We start from the raw sequence: 20,861 nt of genomic DNA on the forward strand, positions 1-20,861 counted from the left end.
CAAGCTGCGGTTTTCTGTGCGGCATAAGATGCGGAGCCAAACAGATCCGGCATGACACAATGCAAGTCAATGGTGCCAGATCAGTTTTTGTGGACACAATAGAAAAAGGGATCCGGCACCCATTGACTTTCAATGGTTTTCATGCCGGATGGTCCTAATGGATGCAGCCGGTTGTTTCAGAAACTGAAGCACTTTTGCTGATCCCTGCCAGAACAGGCAAAAACGCAAGTGTGAAAGTAGCGTTTAGAGATGACAAACTTACTATACTGAATGTGGGAATTGTCTACAATGGTACGGGAGCAGAGGATTAGAATACATAACATAGTATTCAACAAAGGCATCTATCAGAGTAAAACTTAGAATGAGGATCCCCAAAACCCCATATTATCCACAGTAATGGATGCAGTACTGCAGAAAATGATATGAAAATTGTGCCCTTATTGCAGTGACACAGGTTTCCAGCTTTATCACCCTGCCTGAACACCTTTGCATTTGAAAATCATATTTAAAAGGGGTTCTCCTCTACTTTAATATTGATGATCTATCCTCAGCATCATCTATTCCATTTTGCAGGGAGGGGGAGGAGGTGATCTGTGACCATCACCTACTGTCAGTGGTGGATCTGGTTATGTATATAGGCGACTGTCAAGATCAGACTCAGGATGAGAGTTTAAATGGTGACCCAGATTTTAACATCAACCTCCCACTCTTCTACTTGGAGCCCCCAGGTTACGCAAGCTCTTCCCCCTTTAGCTATCTGACATCTACATATAAAAGGTATCTTAGCTGCCACCACTTGTTATATTAAGTGGACGCCTTAAATTAGGTAACTCACAATTACCCACTCAAACCCACTACGCTCTAGCAGTTCACAGGGTTAATACACCAATATACACACAGTCAGGTCATAAATATTAGGACATCGACACAATTCTAAATTTTTTGGCTCTATACTCCACCACAATGGATTTGAAATGTCTTTCAGCTTTAATTTGAGGGTATTTACATTCAAATCAGGTGAACAGTGTAGGAATTACAACAATTTGCATATGTGCCTCCCACTTGTTAAGGGACCAAAAGTAATGGGACAATTGGCTTCTCAACTGTTCCATGGCCAGGTTTGCGTTATTCTATCATTATCCCAATTACAATGGGCAGATAAAAGGTCCAGAGTTCATTTCAAGTTTGCTATTTGCATTTGGAATCTGTTGCTGTCAACTCTCAAGATGAGATCCAAAGAGCTGTCACCATCAGTGAAGCAAGCCATCATTAGGCTGGAAAAACACAACAAACCCATCAGAGAGAGAACAAAAACATTAGGCGTGGCCAAAACAACTGTTTGGAACATTCTTAAAAAGAAGGAACGCACCAGTGAGCTCAGCAACACCAAAAGACCCGGAAGACCACAGAAAACCAACTGTGGTGGGTGACCGAAGAATTCTTTCCCTGGTGAAGAAAACACCCTTCACAACAGTTGGCCAGATCAAGAACACTCTCCAGGAGGTAGGTGTATGTGTGTCAAAGTCAACAATCAAGAGAAGACTTCACCAGAGTGAATACAGAGGGTTCACCACAAGATGTAAACCATTGGTGAGCCTCAAAAACAGGAAGGCCAGATTAGAGTTTGCCAAGCGACATCTAAAAAAGCCTTCACAATTCTGGAACAACATCCTATGGACAGATGAGACCAAGATCAACTTGTACCAGAGTAATGGGAAGAGAAGAGTATGGAGAAGGAAAGGAACTGCTCATGATCCTAAGCATACCACCTCCTCAGTGAAGCATGGTGGTGGTTGTGTCATGGCGTGGGCATGTATGGCTGCCAATGGAACTGGTTTTATTATATTTATTGATTATGTGACTGCTGACAAAAGCAGCTGGAGGAATTCTTAAGTGTAGTGTTCGGGCAATATTATCTGCTCATATTCAGAAAAATGCTTCAGAACTCATTGGACGGCGCTTCACAGTGCAGATGGACAATGACCCAAAGCATACTGCAAAAGCAACCAAAGAGTTTTTTTAAGGGAAAGAAGTGGAATGTTATGCAATGGCCAAGTCAACCAGCTGACCTGAATCCGATTGAGCATGCATTTCACTTACTGAAGACAAAAAACTGAAGGGAAAATGCCCCAAGAACAAGCAGGAACTGAAGACAGTTGCAGTAGAGGCCTGGCAGAGCATCACCAGGGATGAAACCCAGCATCTGGTGATGTCTATGCGTTCCAGACTTCAGGCTGTAATTGACTGCAAAGGATTTGCAACCAAGTATTAAAAAGTGAAAGTTTGATTTATGATTTTTATTCTGTCCCGTTACTTTTGGTCCCTTAACAAGTGGGAGGCACATATGCAAAGTGTTGTAATTCCTACACCGTTCACCTGATTTGGATTTAAATTCCCTCAAATTAAAGCCGACAGTCTGCAGGTAAAGCACATCTTGTTCATTTAATTTTAAATCCATTGTGGTGGAGTATAGAGCCAAAAATGTTAGAATTGTGTCGCTGTCCCAATATTTATGGACCTGGCTAACTCTATCAGAGGTCGTGAAATTGTTTAGAACACAAGAAGCCTCTTATTAAAGTGAAGTTTGAATATCTAAAGGACAGTGCATACATAAATAGTTATTCAAACTGTAAAATACAACGAAATACAAATACAATGCAAAAAAAAAAATATATACGGTAGTTTCAAAATAAAAAGGATAAAAGAAACTATAAAATTTAAGAGATGATACAAGTCCGGATACCTGGGGGTAGCAGGGGAGTCGGCCAGACCATCAGAGTTGTCCCCCAAAGAAATGGCAACTTGCTACAGGGACACATACAACTTAAAGGGTAACGGTCATGTTTTTTTTATTTACTAGTTTATTAGAGCTAGGCATGTATACCGGAGTTAGTCTGTCAATTATTGTCAAAGGATTTGCAATTACCTTATAATAACAGCTTTTATTAATGTCCCCTGTTCCTATCCACTGCTCCCTTAAAAGACCGTTGCTATTGCTGGTCTATCTTCCTTTTAATATAAACCCAAGACAGAGGGGCGGTCCTTCACACTGCATGTGTGCATTAGGCTTCGGAGTGAGGAGGCGTGTCTCTCAGTAATCCAATCTGATTGGCTGGCAGGGAGCTGCTGGCTACATCAAGTATGTATGGGAAGTGAGGGAAAGCAGTTTTAGCCTCAGAGAACTGGCAGAGGAGCCATCTTGAGAAGGTCCTCATATTGTAATTGTTTAAACAGCCGTAAACAAAGGGAAAAACTCAAGGAAAACAGTGGTATATGAAGAATTTAAAGATTGCTTTATGCATAATGCTGCTGCAGCAGTAACGTATGCTAAAATAGATTTTTTGATGAAAACGAGACAGTTACCCTTTAAGAAGATCTGAATATTTCCCCAGTAGCCTCCCTACCTCCAATGTCAGTGAGAGGCTAGTGTGTATGGTAATGGCCTTTTATGATCAAGATTTAGAAGGTCAGTTCTTGGCTCAGAATCTGTCTACCAAGTTATATTTTATTGTGGGTGTCAGAGCGACTTCATACCACCTTCATCCAACCTGTCATAATGTTCAACACACGTGCATATCAAACATGGAAAAGTTAGAAGCAGTATGGGGTGCGTTCTTTAATTACCACATCTTGCAGAGCCCTGATAGAGGTGACTAACACAGGTGATACCGGTAGAAGGTCTAATTCCAATCATGAGCCGCACACAAAAACATTATGGTTAAGGTCCAGTATTTCTTTGATAAATCTTCATACGTATTTTTTTTTTTAATACATAATAGATCATGGTATCCTCTACCTGACCTTTTAAATAGCTCCACCAGGTCTAGGAGGCCCTGAGGCTGGGTTCACACCTGAGCGTTTTACAGCGCGTTCCTACGCGCTGTAAAATGCTCAACAAGGAGAAACCAATGATTCCCTATGGGAATGGTTCTCACCTGGGCTTTTTACAGCGCGTACGATCGCGCTGTAAAACGCCCGATGCCCCAAGAAGTACATGAGCTTCTTTGGGGCGTCTTGTCGCGCATTCCCGTACATAGACTTTCGGGAACGTGCGACAATGGGCGTTCGCTTGTCTCTGTATGCGCGATTGCAAACGCCGGTACAATCGCTCATACAGAGCGCTCCATCGCGAACGCTCAGGTGTGAACCCAGCGTCAGGAGATCTAATGCCAGGATAGGGTTTAGGATGGGTTTTGATATAAGGGAAGGGGGAAGAGGGGGTTCTTTCCTACAATGCTATCAACACCTGCCATTGTAATCCTGCCTTTAATAGTAATGAGATGACTGCTACAAAGCGATATCTACAGAACAGAAAGGTCAGCCTATTGTGAGCTCAGCAAAGTGAAATCTGCAGGTTTCCAGGATATAAATAATGTATAATCACAGGATCATGATGTTATATGGCAATATAATGAAGGGAATGTGGTCGCATTACGAACTGCAAGTTGTCAGAAGTCTTGGAGCTTTGGATTTCTGGATACTTGCATGTCATGGTGACTTGTGGTTCGCAAGACAACTTCAGAGTAGGTAGGTGCTTTATGTGCCTATTCAGAGGAATGTCAAATTCCTTACATCAACAGAAATGTCTCACCTTCTAGAGCTTCCCGGAGCTCCTCTTTGGTCCAGGCCACTTCAGTCATCAGCAGCCTCAGGTAATACATTGCATGCTGGTGAGGCTGTTCTGCGCGGAAGTTGTTCAGAGAGCGCATGTACTGTAAAACGGAGAATCTCACATTGTAAAGACTATATGCTGTAATACCCTATTGGATAGTTGTAAAGTTTTTGGGGGTAACCAATCCTGTTACAGACCTTAACATTATTCTCAACACCAATTTACAAACTGTATTGATTTACAATGTAATTTTGCAATGGTTCCATTCACTTCTATGGAACTTCTCGGAGCGCTGTACTTGAAAGTCCCATAGAAGTGAAGGAAGCGATGGATGTAGCACCGCTGCATTTCATTTTCATGGGGCAATTCAGCAGCACATCGTTCTTAAGATGTATGGGGGTCCCAGCGCTCAGACCCCCAGCAATCACTTATGTGGACAGGGAATATACTTCTAATATGTAACATATATATATATATATATTTTTATTTATTTATTTTATAAAAGGATTGACTTACCGCTTCTTTAATTATCTCAAAACGTTTCTCATCTATTTCAAACGTAGCCATCTTCTCGATGATCTTCTTTAACAAGATATGCTGCTTGTCATTGTAACCTTTCACACAGAGCTGGAAGACAGGGTACATATCAGTACACCCCAAGGTTACACATCTTAAACTCAGAAAGACAAGCACAGTGTCCTTCATCTGCCAGTGCTGGTTACTAGTGGTCATCATCTGAAGTGTGTGGAGCTCATCTGGGCCTCTACAGTCAGGGCAGCCCTTTCCTAGGCAGACTGTCACCCTACTTATTAACCAGGAAGAAGTAATATTGGTTTCTGAAATGTATTAGAAGTTATAAGTGGAGAATCCCTCATATATAACCTCTATTAATTTGTGCTGCAAAAAGTAAAAAGGCTTCACTCTGAGGGGCCCAATAGGTCTTAAAATGGACATCTAACAGGCACCATTAAAGTTTTACGACATTTTAACATGGATGACCTATCCTCTGGATAGGTCATCAGTATCTGATAGACACCCAGGACCTGCCGATCAGCTGTTTGAACAGGCACCAGCTCTCACAGTAGCGCCGCGGCCTTCTCGCAGCTTTACCTAGGCCAGGGGTAGGCAACCTCCGGCACTCCAGCTGTTGTGAAACTACAACTCCCAGCATGCATACTTACTCTGCTCTTCTAAGAACTCACATAGAAATTAATGGAGCATGCTGGGAATTGTAGTTTCACAACAGCTGGAGTGCTGAAGGTTGCTGATCCCTGCCCTAGGCTGTGACACGTTCATCAGTCACATGGCCTAGGCGCAACTCAGCCCCATTAAAGTGAATGGGGCCAAGCTGCAATATCAAGCACAGCCGCTATACAATGTACGCTGCTCTGCTTGGCAAGCTGTGAGAAGGCTGCGGTGCTCAAAGGATCACCGCTGACTGCTTGAAACAGCTGCCGGCAGGGGTCCCAGGTGTCGGACCCCCACCTATCAGATACTGATGACCTACCCAGAGGAAAACCCTTTTAAGCCACTTTAACACCTGCAGCACAGCAATCCATCAGAAAACAACCTGTCGGAGTTCTCTGTATCCAGCCTAGCCCGATAGTGTGTGCCCGCCGGACGCCTTGGACTATAATGGGATCCAATGTTAAATTTGGCCGCTCCTTGGCATAAATGCCGGGATATCGGTGAAAGCTCCCTCTGGTTCCCATTATAGTGGCTGGGCTCCAGCAGTAAATGGCGCCATCTGGCTAGGCTGGAGCGGGAGAATTCCAGCAAGCTGTTATGTGCTGCAATTACTACCAGGTTCCTCACAGATTATAGCTGATCTTTGGGGCTTCATCAACAGGACACAATGCAATCCACTCATCTTCAGGGGACACTTCTAACACTTAAGGATTGTCCAAGTAGGAACAAGTGAGGAGCCCGACTTCTTATAAATGTCACATCTACTTCTTAGAGAAGCCATATCCTCAGATACGGTAGTCTGCCTAAAAATGGCTTCCTGCGTGTAGGTGCCAAGTATATTTTATCACACCCCGACACCAGGCATTACACATTGTGAGGAACACCACATGCATCGGTTAGGAGCCCATGCCCATAGTCACACACAGCAAAGCATTTTAGGAGAGGGAACTAATCCCTGTGAACAAAGGTCTGATCATCAGATGAGAATTTTTTGACACCCACATTTTTTCTTTTCTTATTTTTTTTTACTACAATATGTCAAGTTTCACTGCTCTGCATCTAGATTGGTTTCCTTTCCCACCTTAAAAGGGAAAGGGTCATCAGAATCCTACTGTTTAAATCAAGTTTTTATGTCAAAATTTTTTTCGACTTTTTGGTGATTTTTTTTACATTTTGTAGGTCTCTATGTATATTTGAAAAAATAAAATAAAAAAAGTCATGCATCTTTCACACCACCCTTGTGGCCTAAAATAGGTCAAGACTTCCTGTTCTTTGAGGGCAGTCACATGGGCCATATACTGGAGGGGACCCCACTGACTTCTATGGGAGAGCTTTCTAGGCACTGTCCGTGACCTGTGCAGAGGTCAGAAGTGAACAGATAAGAATTAGGAAGTATTATCCGTGTGCTGTTACAACAGGATATATTGCACACAAATTTGCACTTGTAATGGTGATATTTACCTCACTTTACACCTTTTTTAAGCTTTTATTGATCTCATTATGTTTGCTAATAAAAACAAAATTTACAAGAAGTGAACAGATTAAGGTCATCACCTATTGTGAATTTTGCACGAAAAACCGCACGATTTTAGCTTTTTTTTTATTACATGTAGTAACATGAAAAATTAAAAGAAAAATAAAATAAAAAAAATCACCAAAAATTTTAACTAAACATAAAAACGTGAATAAAACAAGTTATTGGCTGACGACATTCTCTCAATTTCCGACCTTAAATTGCATTCCTTTCCCATCTTTATTGTATGACTGTATCTCATTTACTACAGGGTGGGCCATAATCTATTAGCATAAGCCTCTTGTTCTGTAGGACTTCCATGCATTACTTGGACAGCCAATTGATTTCAATAGGAATTTAAGGAGGGTGCGGCTTCTCCTTGTGTAGAAAGTCATATGCAATGCTCCATGGGAAAGAGAATGCAAATTAGTTGTCCTCCAGGAGGAAGAAAGCCGTCTCTAAACCACTGTCTTGACCATTAAAACCCTTGAAACACAACTAGGAATCTTCGTCCAGGGAGAGTCTTCAATAGGAACAGAGTAATGCCTAGTTTTGCCCCCGTTTTGGCGCCACAGGAACATTTAACACTTACTCCTGGGATCCCTTTTCCCCCCTCCAGATTACAGCTGATCACTGAGGGACAGGACAACGTGACCTTTTCTTTTGGGGTACCTTTTAGTACAAGTAGTCCAAAGCATGCAACCCCTTTAAGAGGATTCTCCCCCCCAAAAAAATGGTTAGGAGCAATAGCTCCGAATTTTATTATTATAACAAAAGCATGACCAATGGAAGATACCTAGCTTGTAAAATGGAGGCTCTCCACAGGAGCTATACGTTTGATCTAAATATCATTCCTTAACATAGCAGTCATACAGGACTGACAAAACATCTTTCGGCTGCTGTCCCGTTGTATATCCCTTGATGCGGAGGGGAACCTCTGTCCATATATGAAGCCAGTATAAGCACCCCACACAGATATATATGTCTTTTCATGCCTTGATGGGAAGTCGCTAGCTTCCTTGACGTATTTACTTACAAGAATTGCATTCATTCCTGATGCAATGCCATAGTTGACACCTGCGAGGCTGGCTGCATATGTATACTCTTTTAAATCATCCTTCAATAACCTTAGAAACAGGTATGTCATGTTGCAATGGAGGGGGTCAGCATAAAGGTAACGACTAACAAAAAAAGAAAATGGAAGAAAAAAAAAAAGGAACAGAAATATAAAAAATAAAATAAAAAAAATGACAGATGCACTAAATGTGATGCAGTGAGATGAATGTGCGAGGAGGAGCCTTGACAAAAAGAGTATGAATATGCAGCTTCACAATCACATTGTCTATTGGGACGGGAAGGATTGCACAACGGTAAAGATCACGTGCCTGGTGTTAATTTTCAAAGACGTAATGAAAAGTTTGGTTCCCCCATAAACGGTATCTAAAAAGTAGGTTGAACAGAGAGGACTAAAAGCCTAAGCGAGGTCTTCCGCTCACAATAAGGAGCAAGGAGGAAGTGGAGGAGGTGATCTTGTGGCCTCCTTGGCTTCAGGTACTTACATACATCCCATAGATGGTATTTTGGAGGTCATAGTTCAGGCCGGCTAGCTCTGCTGCATATGCATACTCGTTGAGAGAATCTTTAAGCAGTTCAAGATACAAATAGGCCATGTTACAATGCAAAGGATCCACATAAGCAAATGGGCTGAAAGAGAATATTGAGATTAAAGTCTGGCTTGGTGCAAATATCTAATACAGTAGGTACAAGGATCGGCCTCCATACCTGCCATTAGTCATCGGAACCATAGAGTTCCACAATTTGCTTTACAGGCAAATGTGAGCTTTAGAGAAAACCGTTTACATATTGGCAATGATTCTGAGTAAACTGCTCCATTAGTTGCCATGACTGGTAGACGAACATGAACACAGCTCCATATACGACATAATAGAAGGTTAACCGAGAACAAATCTGTTTATTAAAAAAATGCTGCACCATCTCTTCAAAAAGTGTGTTTATCGCACACAATCGATTCACCTGTACAATCGTGCAAACGCTTACGTGTAGACCTGGAATTGGTTCCCAAGGTCTACAGTGAATGTGACGAATAAGAACAAACTACTGCCCTACCCAATCAAGCCTCGGAAGATGGTAATACTCATGACCAGGATCCAAATATCATATACGCAGAATTGTATCCAAGGTCAGCTTTAGGCCAGACGCAAACAAAAGTTCAATGCGAGAAACTCGCTACGTGCGGTAGTGAGAGTTCCCAGTCGGCTCCTCTGACCGGATCATACAGCATAATGATTTATAAGGCTGTGTTTCCTCCTGGACCTGGAATCTGATGAATTACACTGACATAATGCGGTCAGTGTAAGGGCTCGTTCACAAGACCGTGTGAAGCCCGTGCTCGTATTGCGGACCGCATTTGCGTACCTGCAATACACGGGTCCCGTTCTGTGGCCATTCCGCATCACTGATGCGTACCCATTCATTTCAATGGTTCCGCAAATCCGGAACGGAACACTACGGAGCGCTTTCTGAGGCACCGTTCCGTGCTTCCGCACCACAAAAAGATAGAGCTTGCTCTATCTTTTTGCGGAACGGAGGGATTGCGGACCCAATTTGCAATCCACAGCACGGGCTTCACACTGTCGTGTGAACAAGCCCTAATTATTCAGTAGATTCCAGGTCTCAGAGACGCACAGCCTTATAAATCATAATGCTGTGCGATCCCGTCAGAGGAGTAGAGGGTCAACCGGGAACGCACACTGCAGCGAGTTTCTCGCATTTACTAGCGTGTCCGTTTCTAGCTTTTAACATTAGGAACTCTATGGCAAGTGCCAGAAGAAGTCTTTCAACTGGGACCTACACATTAAAAAAGACATAGTCCTGCAGTCACCTACAACTAAAGTTTACAATGTACACTAAAAATGCAGAATATATAGTTCACTAGATCCACATAAAAATAAAACCATCAATGAAATACACAGAGTGACCCTTTAACACCTTTATAATGAACTTAATCTGACTGTTTAAAAAGGGTGAGGATGGAGCAGGTGCTCGGTGTAAGGCCCTGATGAGGCCCTACTAATAACTGGGTGTAGGAGAAACTGGTATAGATGAGAAATCAAGAGCAGAACCACCAGAGAATCATAGCTGGAGGGTCAAACATAAGAGGGCTTCAGTATATAACCCTGGAATACCCATTTAGTCTTCTTCAGAGACCCAGACGGATACCAGTGGGTAACAAACACCATCTCAAATACGTACTTCCCATGTGGCAATAAGTCCTCTACGTGACATGGCAACGTCATAGATTGATATAATACACAGTATTGCTTCAAGCATCAAACAGCTTACTCTTTCGCATAAATACCAAAGTCACAGTACACACAGTTCACAAACAGTTAATTTCAATTAAAAAGAAAAGTACAAGGAAGAATGCTGAAAAACATGCAGGTTTATAATCCCCGGTAATCTTCGCCTTAAGCTTTATAATTAAAACAGCCGTCCAATAACTGCTGCATTTGCACAAATCTTGGGACTTGAGAGGTTAGTTCTGTTGTAATCTATGACCTCTGGGATGACACACAGTTTCTACAATGACTGTGGCCGAATACTAATTCCAATATATCATACGCTATGCCGCAAACAGTATACAAACATGTCCGAGTAGTAGAAGTCTGACCACTGGGATATCCACTGATGCCTAGAATTAGGGTCCAATAGCACTCAAGTGCAGCAACCCCTTTGGCTTTTTCCAAAACAGTATCAACTCAAACCCATCGCAATGCTCCTAGTTCTTCCCATAGAAGGGTGCTGCAGACCTCTCCATCTCAATTCACCAAAAAGAAGTCGTTATTGTTCAAGATACACTAGAGCTGCAGCACAGCCACCAATCGTCTATACAAGCCAGTTAGTTTACATTACACCACAGCTACTACCATGTTTAAAACCCTGCAGAGTCTGCTGTAATCACAGAACTCTTCATCTATAGCAGCAACTATTTAGTTAAAGGGTTATTGCAATCTTGGAGAACAAATGTCATATCGCCATCAGTTTATGATCAGTGGGAGTCCAACCTCTGGGACATAACCAATCTGAACTAGTTTATTATAGCATTGCTTTCAAAGTGGTATCCTTACCACCTGCTATGCACGGGAATTGCAACACAGGTTCATTAAAAGTGACTGAAGCCCTACATCATGGCTGCAGCCCCTTAACTCTGAGGATTTGGGGCTTCCAGAGGTTGGGCACAGGCGATCAGAGTGACATGATATGCCATCACTAACATGCAAATAACCTTTTGGATCTATAGTGGGAACTAATTAAAGTCCTGCGATTACAGCAGACTCTGCAATATTTCAAGTTAGCTTGTAAATCCCTGTTTAGATAGGATTTTAAAGCAATTTCTTCTTTTCCATCTCCTTCTAAGGCTCTATTCACAAGTCCGCAATTTAGTTCTGCATTTTGCGGAACGGAATTGCGGACCCATTCATTCTTATGGTGCAGCACGATGTGCTGCCCGGACACGGAATTGCGGATCAGCACTTCCGGGTCCACACTTCCGTTCCGCAAAAAAATAGAACATGTCCTATTCTTGTCCGCAATTGCGGACAAGAACAGGTATATTCTATTAGTGCCGGCAATGTGCGGTCTGCAAAATGCAGAACGCACATTGCCGCTTGCCGTGTTTTTACGGATCTGCGGCTCAGTGTATCCGCAAAACACGTTGCGGACGTGTGGATGGAGCCTAAAGCAGACATTAAAAAGGGATAACGTAAGCGAGTGCATTAATTGAAATTTCCTTCTCCCGCTGTCCCATGCTGTAACGAATGGAGTGTACATATTAAGTGAATGAAGCAGATAAGTTGCAAAAACAGACATTTGCTTATGCTTTAAAGCAAACCACAATGCATTTACTATATGGCCTTCTGCGTTTACTTACAAAAACAAAGTTAAAGCCTGTCTACATTGACTAAGTGTATTTTTGTCCGCCCCTCACTCCATCACGCAGGAAAGCAGAAATAGAGCTGCCGCAGCATTAAATGCTTAATGGGTTATGGCCAAGCATTTCAGACGTGGCCGATTTTATCATTAGCCATAAACAGATGACAAATGATCCAGAGTTATGGCCAGTGCAGGGTATTATGACAGTTTTACTGAAGTTCAAGCAATAAAAAAATGCTAACATAAGTGCTCAGTGTCAGCACATTGGACGATTCCTGTGATTACAGCCTGCCACATAAATATCAGCGAGCGCTTATTATCCGAGCTTGGAAAACACGGTCTCTCTTCATTAGTATACAAATGCTGATTGTGCGCTTTGCATGGAATGTAAACAGCTTACCATAAGATCAGCAGCTAAAGGATCACTTATAATGGGTGGACACCTACCTAAAGAACTCAAAATTGAGACAGGCTTTGGGAAGGAAGAACTTGTCATCTTGCTTGAACCACAATTTGCTCATTGCTGTGTCCTATAAAAACAAGAGAGAAAATGCACTTACCAAACACTGGGAGAAAGGCGGTATTTAAAAAGTAGTAAATTCCCCGTCCCCAATTACTTTTGGCACTTTAGTAAGTACTTGCAGTCCCAATGACATAAGAAGTCTGGGGTGCTGTTATTCCTCCAGTAAAAATACAAGTAGATTGACAAGATCCAGACAAGGAGAAAGGTAGAATGTGAAGGGTATAGCACCCTCATGCATTTCCAGGAACAGGTTTGATCTGTTTATTTGGTCCAATAGGGATTTCTAAGGAAAGCCACCCCAGAAAGGCTTTTTCATGGGGAATACAAAAATTCTGAGAGCAGACAGGTTCTTTTTAAAAGAGGTTGACTAATCTGTAAGATGACTATGTGACAATTACCAATATAGCCTGTGTTGATATTCTGTACCATTAGATATACTTCATAAAGGTATGTCCCCTCATTGGGCAAATCTTCTGTGCTGTCCGCGCAGAGGTCCTGTCCACAAGATGGCCGCTGATGGAGGGTCATGTGACCAGACATATCACTCAGTCTCCTCCATTCAAACACATTGTACTTGCACTAACTCCCAGCAGTGCAGAAGGCAGGTGCAGGGTATTTGAATGGAGGAGGCTGAGCGATTTGCCTGGTCACATGACCGTCCATCAACAGCCACTTTATGGACACTACCTCAGTGTTGACAGCATAAAAAAAAATAAAAATTAAAAAGCTATGACATATAGAAAATGACGCAAAATTTCAAATATATAGTCCTCTTACAAACAAATTAATCAACGTTAACTAGAAAGTGGCCAACCCCTTTAAAGGTGGCAGATAAAGATTAAGATGGGAGTTTTGCTACTGGTGAAAAAGCAGGTTTGGCTGCTAAAAGGACTTGTAACTTGTGCATTTATCAAAACACATAGGCGATAAACGTCCATTGTGGGATAACCCCTTAAAAAAAAAAAAAACACACACACACACACACACAACACACACACACCCTCTATCACTATAAACATTGTCAAGCCCATCCGCATCATGTGTGAGCATTTTGGTCAAAAAAAAATTGTTTTTATGTACCGCACATTGTAGGGTCTTCCAATAACGTGCCTAGCTATAAGGCTAGGACTTCAAACAAAAGGCACCAAACGGCTGTGGTTTCTACAAAGCTGAATTGAGCTGGTGTGCCCATCACTCCTCGGCATCTAGAGGGTGGGGTGGGCTGCCAAGCTAACGGAGGTGCGTTTTATTTTGATTTGGCTTTTTTGCAGTAAGAGATTGGCATGCATGCTCACTTCATCCCTTCCTATAAAAAAAAATAAAAAAAATAAAATAAAATAATTTTTTTATATATATTTGAGTAGTGTGAAAAAGTATTTGGCCCTTTACAGATTTCTTTTGTTTATGCAAAGGTGACCTGAATAAATACAAAAATACCGTTTTTAAAATTATTATTTAATTTATTAAGAGAAAAAATAAATGCCTCCTAAACCTAATAACTAGTTGTCCAATGACTGTTTCACATCTCTGTGGAGGAATTTTGGCCTCATTTTTTGTTTTTATTAAGCCACATACTGTAGGCTTTTTCGAGTATGAACGACATGCCACAGCGATTTAAGTCTGGACTTTACATAGGCCACTCTAAAACCTTCATTTAGTTTTTTTATTCAGCCATTCAGAAGTGAATTTGCTGGTGTGCTTCGGATCATTGTCCTACTGCAAAACATAAGTACGCTTGAGCTTAAGTTCACAAACTGATGGCCGGACATTCTCCTTTAGGACTTTCTGGTAGAGAGCAGAATTCATAGCCACATTAATTACAGCAAGTCGTCCAGGTTCTGAAGCAGCAAAACAGCCCCAGACCATCGCACTACCAGCACCACGTTTGACTCTTGGTATGATGTTCTTTTTCTGAAATGCTGTGTCAGTTCTATGCCAGATACAACAGGACGCACACCTTTCAAAAAGTTTCACTTGTCTCGTCAGTCCACAAAATATTTTCCCAAAAGGCTTGGGGATTATCAAGATGTTTTTTTGCCAAATGGGCCTTTGTGTTCTTTTTGGTCAGTAGTAGTTTTCGCCTTGGAACTCTCCTATGAACACCATTTTTGCCCAGTCTCTTTCTTATCGTTGAATCATGAACACTGACCTTAACTGAGGCAAGTGAGGCCTGCAGCGCTTTAGATGTTGTTCGGGGTTCTTCTGTGAACTCCTGGATGAGTTGTCTCTCTCATCTGTTCTTGAATTTCTTCAGATCGGGGCATGATGTGTTGCCTTTTGAGATCTTCTAGCATACTTCATGTTGGCAGACGAGTTCTATTTACCGTAAGTGATTTCTCGATTCTTCAGGTCTGGCAGTAATTAGGCCTAGGTGTGGCTAGTAAGAATTGAAATTGAACTCTGCTTTCCAAAAACTGTGGTAATCACAGGTAATTCATGGGAGGGGGGGCAATTATTTTTTCACATAAGGACAGGTTGTTTGCGATAGTTTTCCCTTAATAAATTATATCCTCATTTAAAAACTGCCATTTGTATTTGCTCAGTTTATCTTTGTCCGATATGAAAATTGGTTTGCTAATCAGACATTTAGGCATTTTGACGGATCGCAATAGTGGAAAGGAAAATTCCTGATAAATGTAGCCTTCTAAGCAATGCTCATGACATTTTAGAATTTGTGACAAATTAGAAATTCCTCCTTCTTACCTTAACCAGTGCAGGACACGGTGTGGCATCCTTTTCTAAAGGAACAATCTCAAAATTTGTGGGAATAAATTCATTCTTCATGGGTAGATGAAACTTCCCATTTATATCAGCTTTTTGCCAATTCTAAAAAGACATACAAATGTTAATTGATCGTGAATAAGAAGAAGCCACTTTGTAAGCTAGTATTATAACAGGGGACAAATATGCAGTGATCCATGTACAGAACTGGGAAGGGAAAAAATAAAATCACAACATTTACTAGTTACTGACAGACAGCAAACTAGAAAAATATGTAAAATAATTCAATTTTAAAACATACAGGTCACTTAAAAGGGGTTATCCGGGTTCAGAGCTGACCCGGACATGCCCATATCTTCACCCAGGCAGCCCCATTAAGATGAGCATCGGAGCATTTCATGTTCCCATGATCTCCTTTACCCCAAGCTGAATCGCCAGGGCAAAGGCATTTTTAGGAGATCCGTTGACGTACTGGGCTCACCATAGGGCGGCCAGGTGGAGGCTGCCTGTAAAACGTCAAGGCAGCGCTAAAGCCGGCCCATGAGAGCCGGTGACGTCACCGAACCCACTGCTGGGGGAAAGCCTCCGCCTAGCAGTGTGTTATTGTAAAATAACAAAGCCCTTGCCCTGTGCTATCCATTTCATTCTCAGATGCTCTTTAATGGGGTTCTCCCAAGATAACCTATGCCCCATCTACCGGATAGAGAAGTGTCTAATCTATAAGGATCTGAACACCGACAACCCTAACGTTACAAGCATGGGGGATCCTATGTGCCCCTATATTACTGGAGCAGTGGTTGAGCATGGCAAAGAAACTCAGAAAACAGCCCTCGGCCACCACCATATGTTCTACAGAGGTGATTGGAACATCAATGCACGTGATCAACCACCACTCTAGTATTACAGGGGGATAAAAAGACCCCCATTCTAATGAACGGTGGGGGTCTCAGCTGTCGGACCCTCAATGATCAGACTCTTATTACCCATCCTTCCAGGATGGATCTACTTTGCACATTGTACTGTAATGAAATATTACCATTAATCACCACTTAAAAGGAACACTATATGTAGACATTACTCATAAAATACAAAATACAGTTGTCCCCACTGTGTTTCAGGACCATGCAGAAAATTAGGCTTTGTCTTACTGCAGATGGAGCAGAGGGGGGAGGGTTCTGCTGCAGAATCGGGATTGTGAGAAGGAGGAGGGACATGGCTGATCGCCAGGAACAAAGATCTCCTTATACAGTTTTATAGGAGACACAATAAGAGCCAAAGAAAAAAGGAGGAAATGAAGGAAGGAAGGAAGCACAGATCTTTTTCTTTGTAAAGTTTGTGTTCACCACTCCTTTAAAGGGTGTCTCCGAGACCAGGAACCCCTTTTTGATATGGCCAGGTAGGGATGCAGTTATTACAAAAAAATAAAAATAAAAAAACTCACCTGTCCCCAGCAATCTGGCTCTAGTGCCCAGCTACCTTTTCCTCAGCTTCCGGTACCCACTGGACCAGAAGTGCCATCTACACACACAGCGCAGCTGCCATCCACGGTACCGTGTGCAAGCACTGCATGTGACCGCTGCCACCGTTAAACACATTAGTTAGCCAACAAAGGTGAAGCGCTACAGCATGTCACACGTCCATTCCAGCAGAGAGAGGGGAAAGTGAAAGAAAAGAGCTCAGCAATGACAGCAGAGAGCCAGCGTCTTTGGTTAGTCCTTGCACCTTGCCTGGCCATATTAAAAGGGTTCCTGGTCTCAAATAGTCCATTTAAGGCCTCTTTCACACTGGAGTGTGCGCCCCGTTGCCGTATTGCAGATCCGCAATACATGGGTGGCGTTCCGTGGGCACTCCGCATCATGGATGCGGACCTATACACTTGAATGGGTCTGCAAATCCGGAGATGCGGAACGGAACCCTACAGAGTGCTTCCGTGGGGTTTCATCCTGTACTTCGTTCCGCAAAAAAAAAAAATAGAACATGTCCTATCTTTTTGCGGAACAGTCGGATCGCGGACCCAAGTGAATGGGTCCGCGATCCGCTGCGGCTGCCCCACGGACTGTGCTCGTGTATTGCGGCCCGCATTTTGGGGGCTGCAATACGGCAACAGGGGCGCACACGCCAGTGTCAAAGAGGCCTAAGGGAGGAAGGCCTGTGATTTTTTTTCTTATTTATGCATTTTCTGTGTTTAGCTTTTCTTTAAGTTGCCGTTAAGCAGCCTGCTAAAGAGGACCTTTCATGGGATTATGGGTTACAAACTGGCATGCTCACCAGATAGGGCGGCCCCTACAGATGTCAGAATTTTTTTTTTCTTCCTAAAATACCCCCCTGTTCCGGCGCTGTGTCCCCCGCTGTTGTTGGTGCCCGATACGTCAATTTAGAATATCAGTACACGGAGGAGGAGACGCCAGGGTTTCTCAATGGGAGTCTCCTTCTCCCTATAGCGCGGTCCAATCGCAGCGGAGAGAGTCACAGCCAGGAGAAAAAACTGCTCAACTTCCCCCTGGCTGTGTCGCTCTCCGCTGTGATTGGACCGCGCTATAGGGAGAAGGAGACTCCCATTGAGAAACCCTGGCGTCTCCCTGTACCGATACTCTAAATTAACATATGAGGCGCCAAAAACAATGGGGGAGACAGCGCCGGAACGGAGGGGTATTTAATTTTTTTTATTAATAAATAAAATTACTGCCATCTGTAGGGGCGGCCCTATCTGGTAAGCATGCCAGTTTGTAACCCATAATCCTATGAAAGATCCTTTTTAAATAAATGAAATGGACCACCCGGCTTTTAGTGCAATCTCTTATAAAAAGGAACGTGGTTCCAAGTCTTCATTAAAAGAACAGGCATTTAGTTAATGGATGCTCATGGAATATCTGCAGTTTTCTACTCGTGTTCAATTCTTCATAAATTGCATGAAGAAATCCTTCTCCCTCAAGTCATTACATTTTGCAAGGATCACAATAGTTGGTCTTTCAAAGACCATTGATTTTCTGCTTAGTTCTGTAAGACATGAAGCATTGTAAGTTCCAGACCTCGATGGCATCTGCTGGGATGGCTTCTTCCTTGTATTGTGTTCCATACCACTCTTCTGTCTGGTCAGTTTTGCCCTCAAAAGACTTGGAAACGATGGCCACTCTGTAGGACATAACAGATAAATGTGATGAAGAGCGTATGGTCTCCAGCTCAGAACATATGACAGCAGCAAATACGGCATTTAGGGGCCAATATTGGAGAGGCAGATTTAAAAGGAACATATCTGATGGCGATTATTTTATTTTGGTGCTGAATGGAGGGAATTTTCAGTAAAAAAAAAAAAATTGAAATACATTTTGAAATGAAAACTACAGAAATAACCAGGAAACAAAACATTACAAATCCAAACAAAGGCAGCTTCTTTCGCTATAGCCCTCCCAGTACACAAAAAAAATAATAATAATTGGAGTATGAGCAAGTCATAAAAGCTGACAATGAGACTCGGAACATAATCTTACTATCTAAAAAGGTCACATTGTTAAGGTTTAGAAACACCACAATTCACGCAGCACTTTTATAGCCGAATCTCCATTAGAACAAAATGTCAGAATTCACAACCAATAAAAAAGAAAAATCAATAATATTGCCACCATTTTTGATTTAGCACAAACATTTATTTCTAATCTGTTTATATTTTGTAAATTTTAATTTTTATTGTATTTTTCTGTAATATTCTGATCTGAGCTGCAATCAGCTGTATAGAGATTTGCTTTACAGCAGCCGCCATGAGCACAGGAAACCTCAGTCATACAGTGACTTAATGTCTATGGAAGTTGTGTGCATGCTAAAGGACATGAACAGCGCTCATTCTGCAGGGAGGGGGAGGAAGGACGCTGTGACCATTATTTATTTTATGCACTTTTATAGCGCTGACATATTTCGCAGCGCTGTACAGTCATTAGCATCAAGCTGCCCCCATTGGGGGCTCACAATCCAAGTTCCCTATTGGGAAGTGGGGGAGGAGACCTGCACATTGGTTGGATTTGAACCTAGGACCCCCAGCGCTGCAAGGCACCAGTGCTAACCACTGAGCCACTGCGCTGCCCATGACCATCATTTATTACCAAAGGCAGATCTGGCATTATCTGCCTCCAGCTGTATAACAGAGGTTTTAATCATCAGTCCTGCCTGTGAGATGGCAACTGCAAAGAGATCTCTACAAAATATTAAAGGGGTTTTCCGGGATTTTAAATATTGATGACCTATCCTCAGGATATCAGATCAGTGGGCGTCCCCCGCCGATTAGCTGGTTTAAAAGGCACCGGTGCTTGCAGTAGCGCCACGGCCTTCTCTCAGCTTTTTCTAGGCCAGTGACGACACAATCCATCGGTCATATAGCCTAAGCGCAGCTACTCTGTAGTATACCCTTGAATAGTAAGGAGCTGTGCCATAGAAGTGAATGGGATGACTTGGAATTACACCTGCTCACTGCTGCGATGTCGACGGCAAGCAGGTAAACCATGAGCGCAGCCTTCTCTTCAACCAGCTGATCGGCGGTGGGTACCGGGTGTCAAACCCCATGCTGATCTGATACTGATTACCTATCCTGAGGATAGGTCATCAATATTAAAATCCCAGATAACCCCTTTAAGTGCCAGAAAAATCTGGAAGAATAGCTTTCGTATGTCTGGCAAGTCACAGGTTGCAGTTGTATATATTTTTATTAGTTTGTGTTGCCTCCTACTTCTAAAGAACAATTTTATTTAAAGGAGTTTTCGGTAAAGAAAATATCAATGACCTATCCTCTGGACAGGTCATCAATATCTGAACAGTGGGGTTCAGACACCGGGCACCACCACTGATCAGCTTCTTGAATAGGCTGCTGCACTCAGCGGTGCAAGCACAGCGCCGTTCATTGTATAGTGGCTGTGCTCGGTACTGCAGCCCAGGCCCGTGCACTTGAATGGGACCGAGGTGCACATAGGCCAGGTGATTGATGAACACGACACCACTGGTGTAGGAATAGACCAAAACTCTCACCTGGCCCCTTTCCGTTAAACAGTCAGGGTTATCAAGAGTCAGACTCTCACCGATCAGATACTGACTACCTATCCCGAGGTTAAGTCATCAATATTAAACCGCCAGAAATCCCCTTTAAAAGGGATTATCTACAAGCATATATTAAAAACTATGGACATCTTTGGGGAGGACTATCTTTATTATTGCATTTTACTTTTATTTTATTTTGAGCTAAAAAGCATTTTTTCCAATTGGCCTTTATTAAAAAATGTCAATTGTTTGTCTTCTACAGCCTGTAATCAGTTAGAGATGTGTGCTGCCCCCTCCATTTGTAGCCCTAATGTATTTACAGGACTGTCACA

At 42.5% G+C, this 20,861-nt stretch overlaps 1 protein-coding gene across 4 annotated transcripts in view; it reads right to left on the reverse strand.

Annotated features, from left to right (window-relative positions):
* IDE (insulin degrading enzyme) overlaps positions 1-20,861 on the reverse strand; it is a 71,441-nt gene that overhangs the window by 12,184 nt on the left and 38,396 nt on the right. For 3 of the 4 annotated variants that reach the window (XM_044296255.1, XM_044296257.1, XM_044296253.1), the window contains exons 12-17: positions 18,540-18,642; positions 15,493-15,615; positions 12,714-12,796; positions 8,873-9,017; positions 5,129-5,239; positions 4,592-4,712 (exon numbers count right to left, since the gene is read on the reverse strand). In XM_044296255.1, coding sequence (XP_044152190.1) covers positions 4,592-4,712; positions 5,129-5,239; positions 8,873-9,017; positions 12,714-12,796; positions 15,493-15,615; positions 18,540-18,642 — 686 coding nt within the window. Of the gene's footprint in view, positions 1-4,591; positions 4,713-5,128; positions 5,240-8,349; positions 8,495-8,872; positions 9,018-12,713; positions 12,797-15,492; positions 15,616-18,539; positions 18,643-20,861 lie in introns of all 4 variants that reach the window. The other variant, XM_044296254.1, reaches the window with a different exon arrangement.

Source organism: Bufo gargarizans, chromosome 6 (assembly GCF_014858855.1).
Source record: "Bufo gargarizans isolate SCDJY-AF-19 chromosome 6, ASM1485885v1, whole genome shotgun sequence".
In the NCBI taxonomy this organism is placed as follows: domain Eukaryota; kingdom Metazoa; phylum Chordata; class Amphibia; order Anura; family Bufonidae; genus Bufo; species Bufo gargarizans.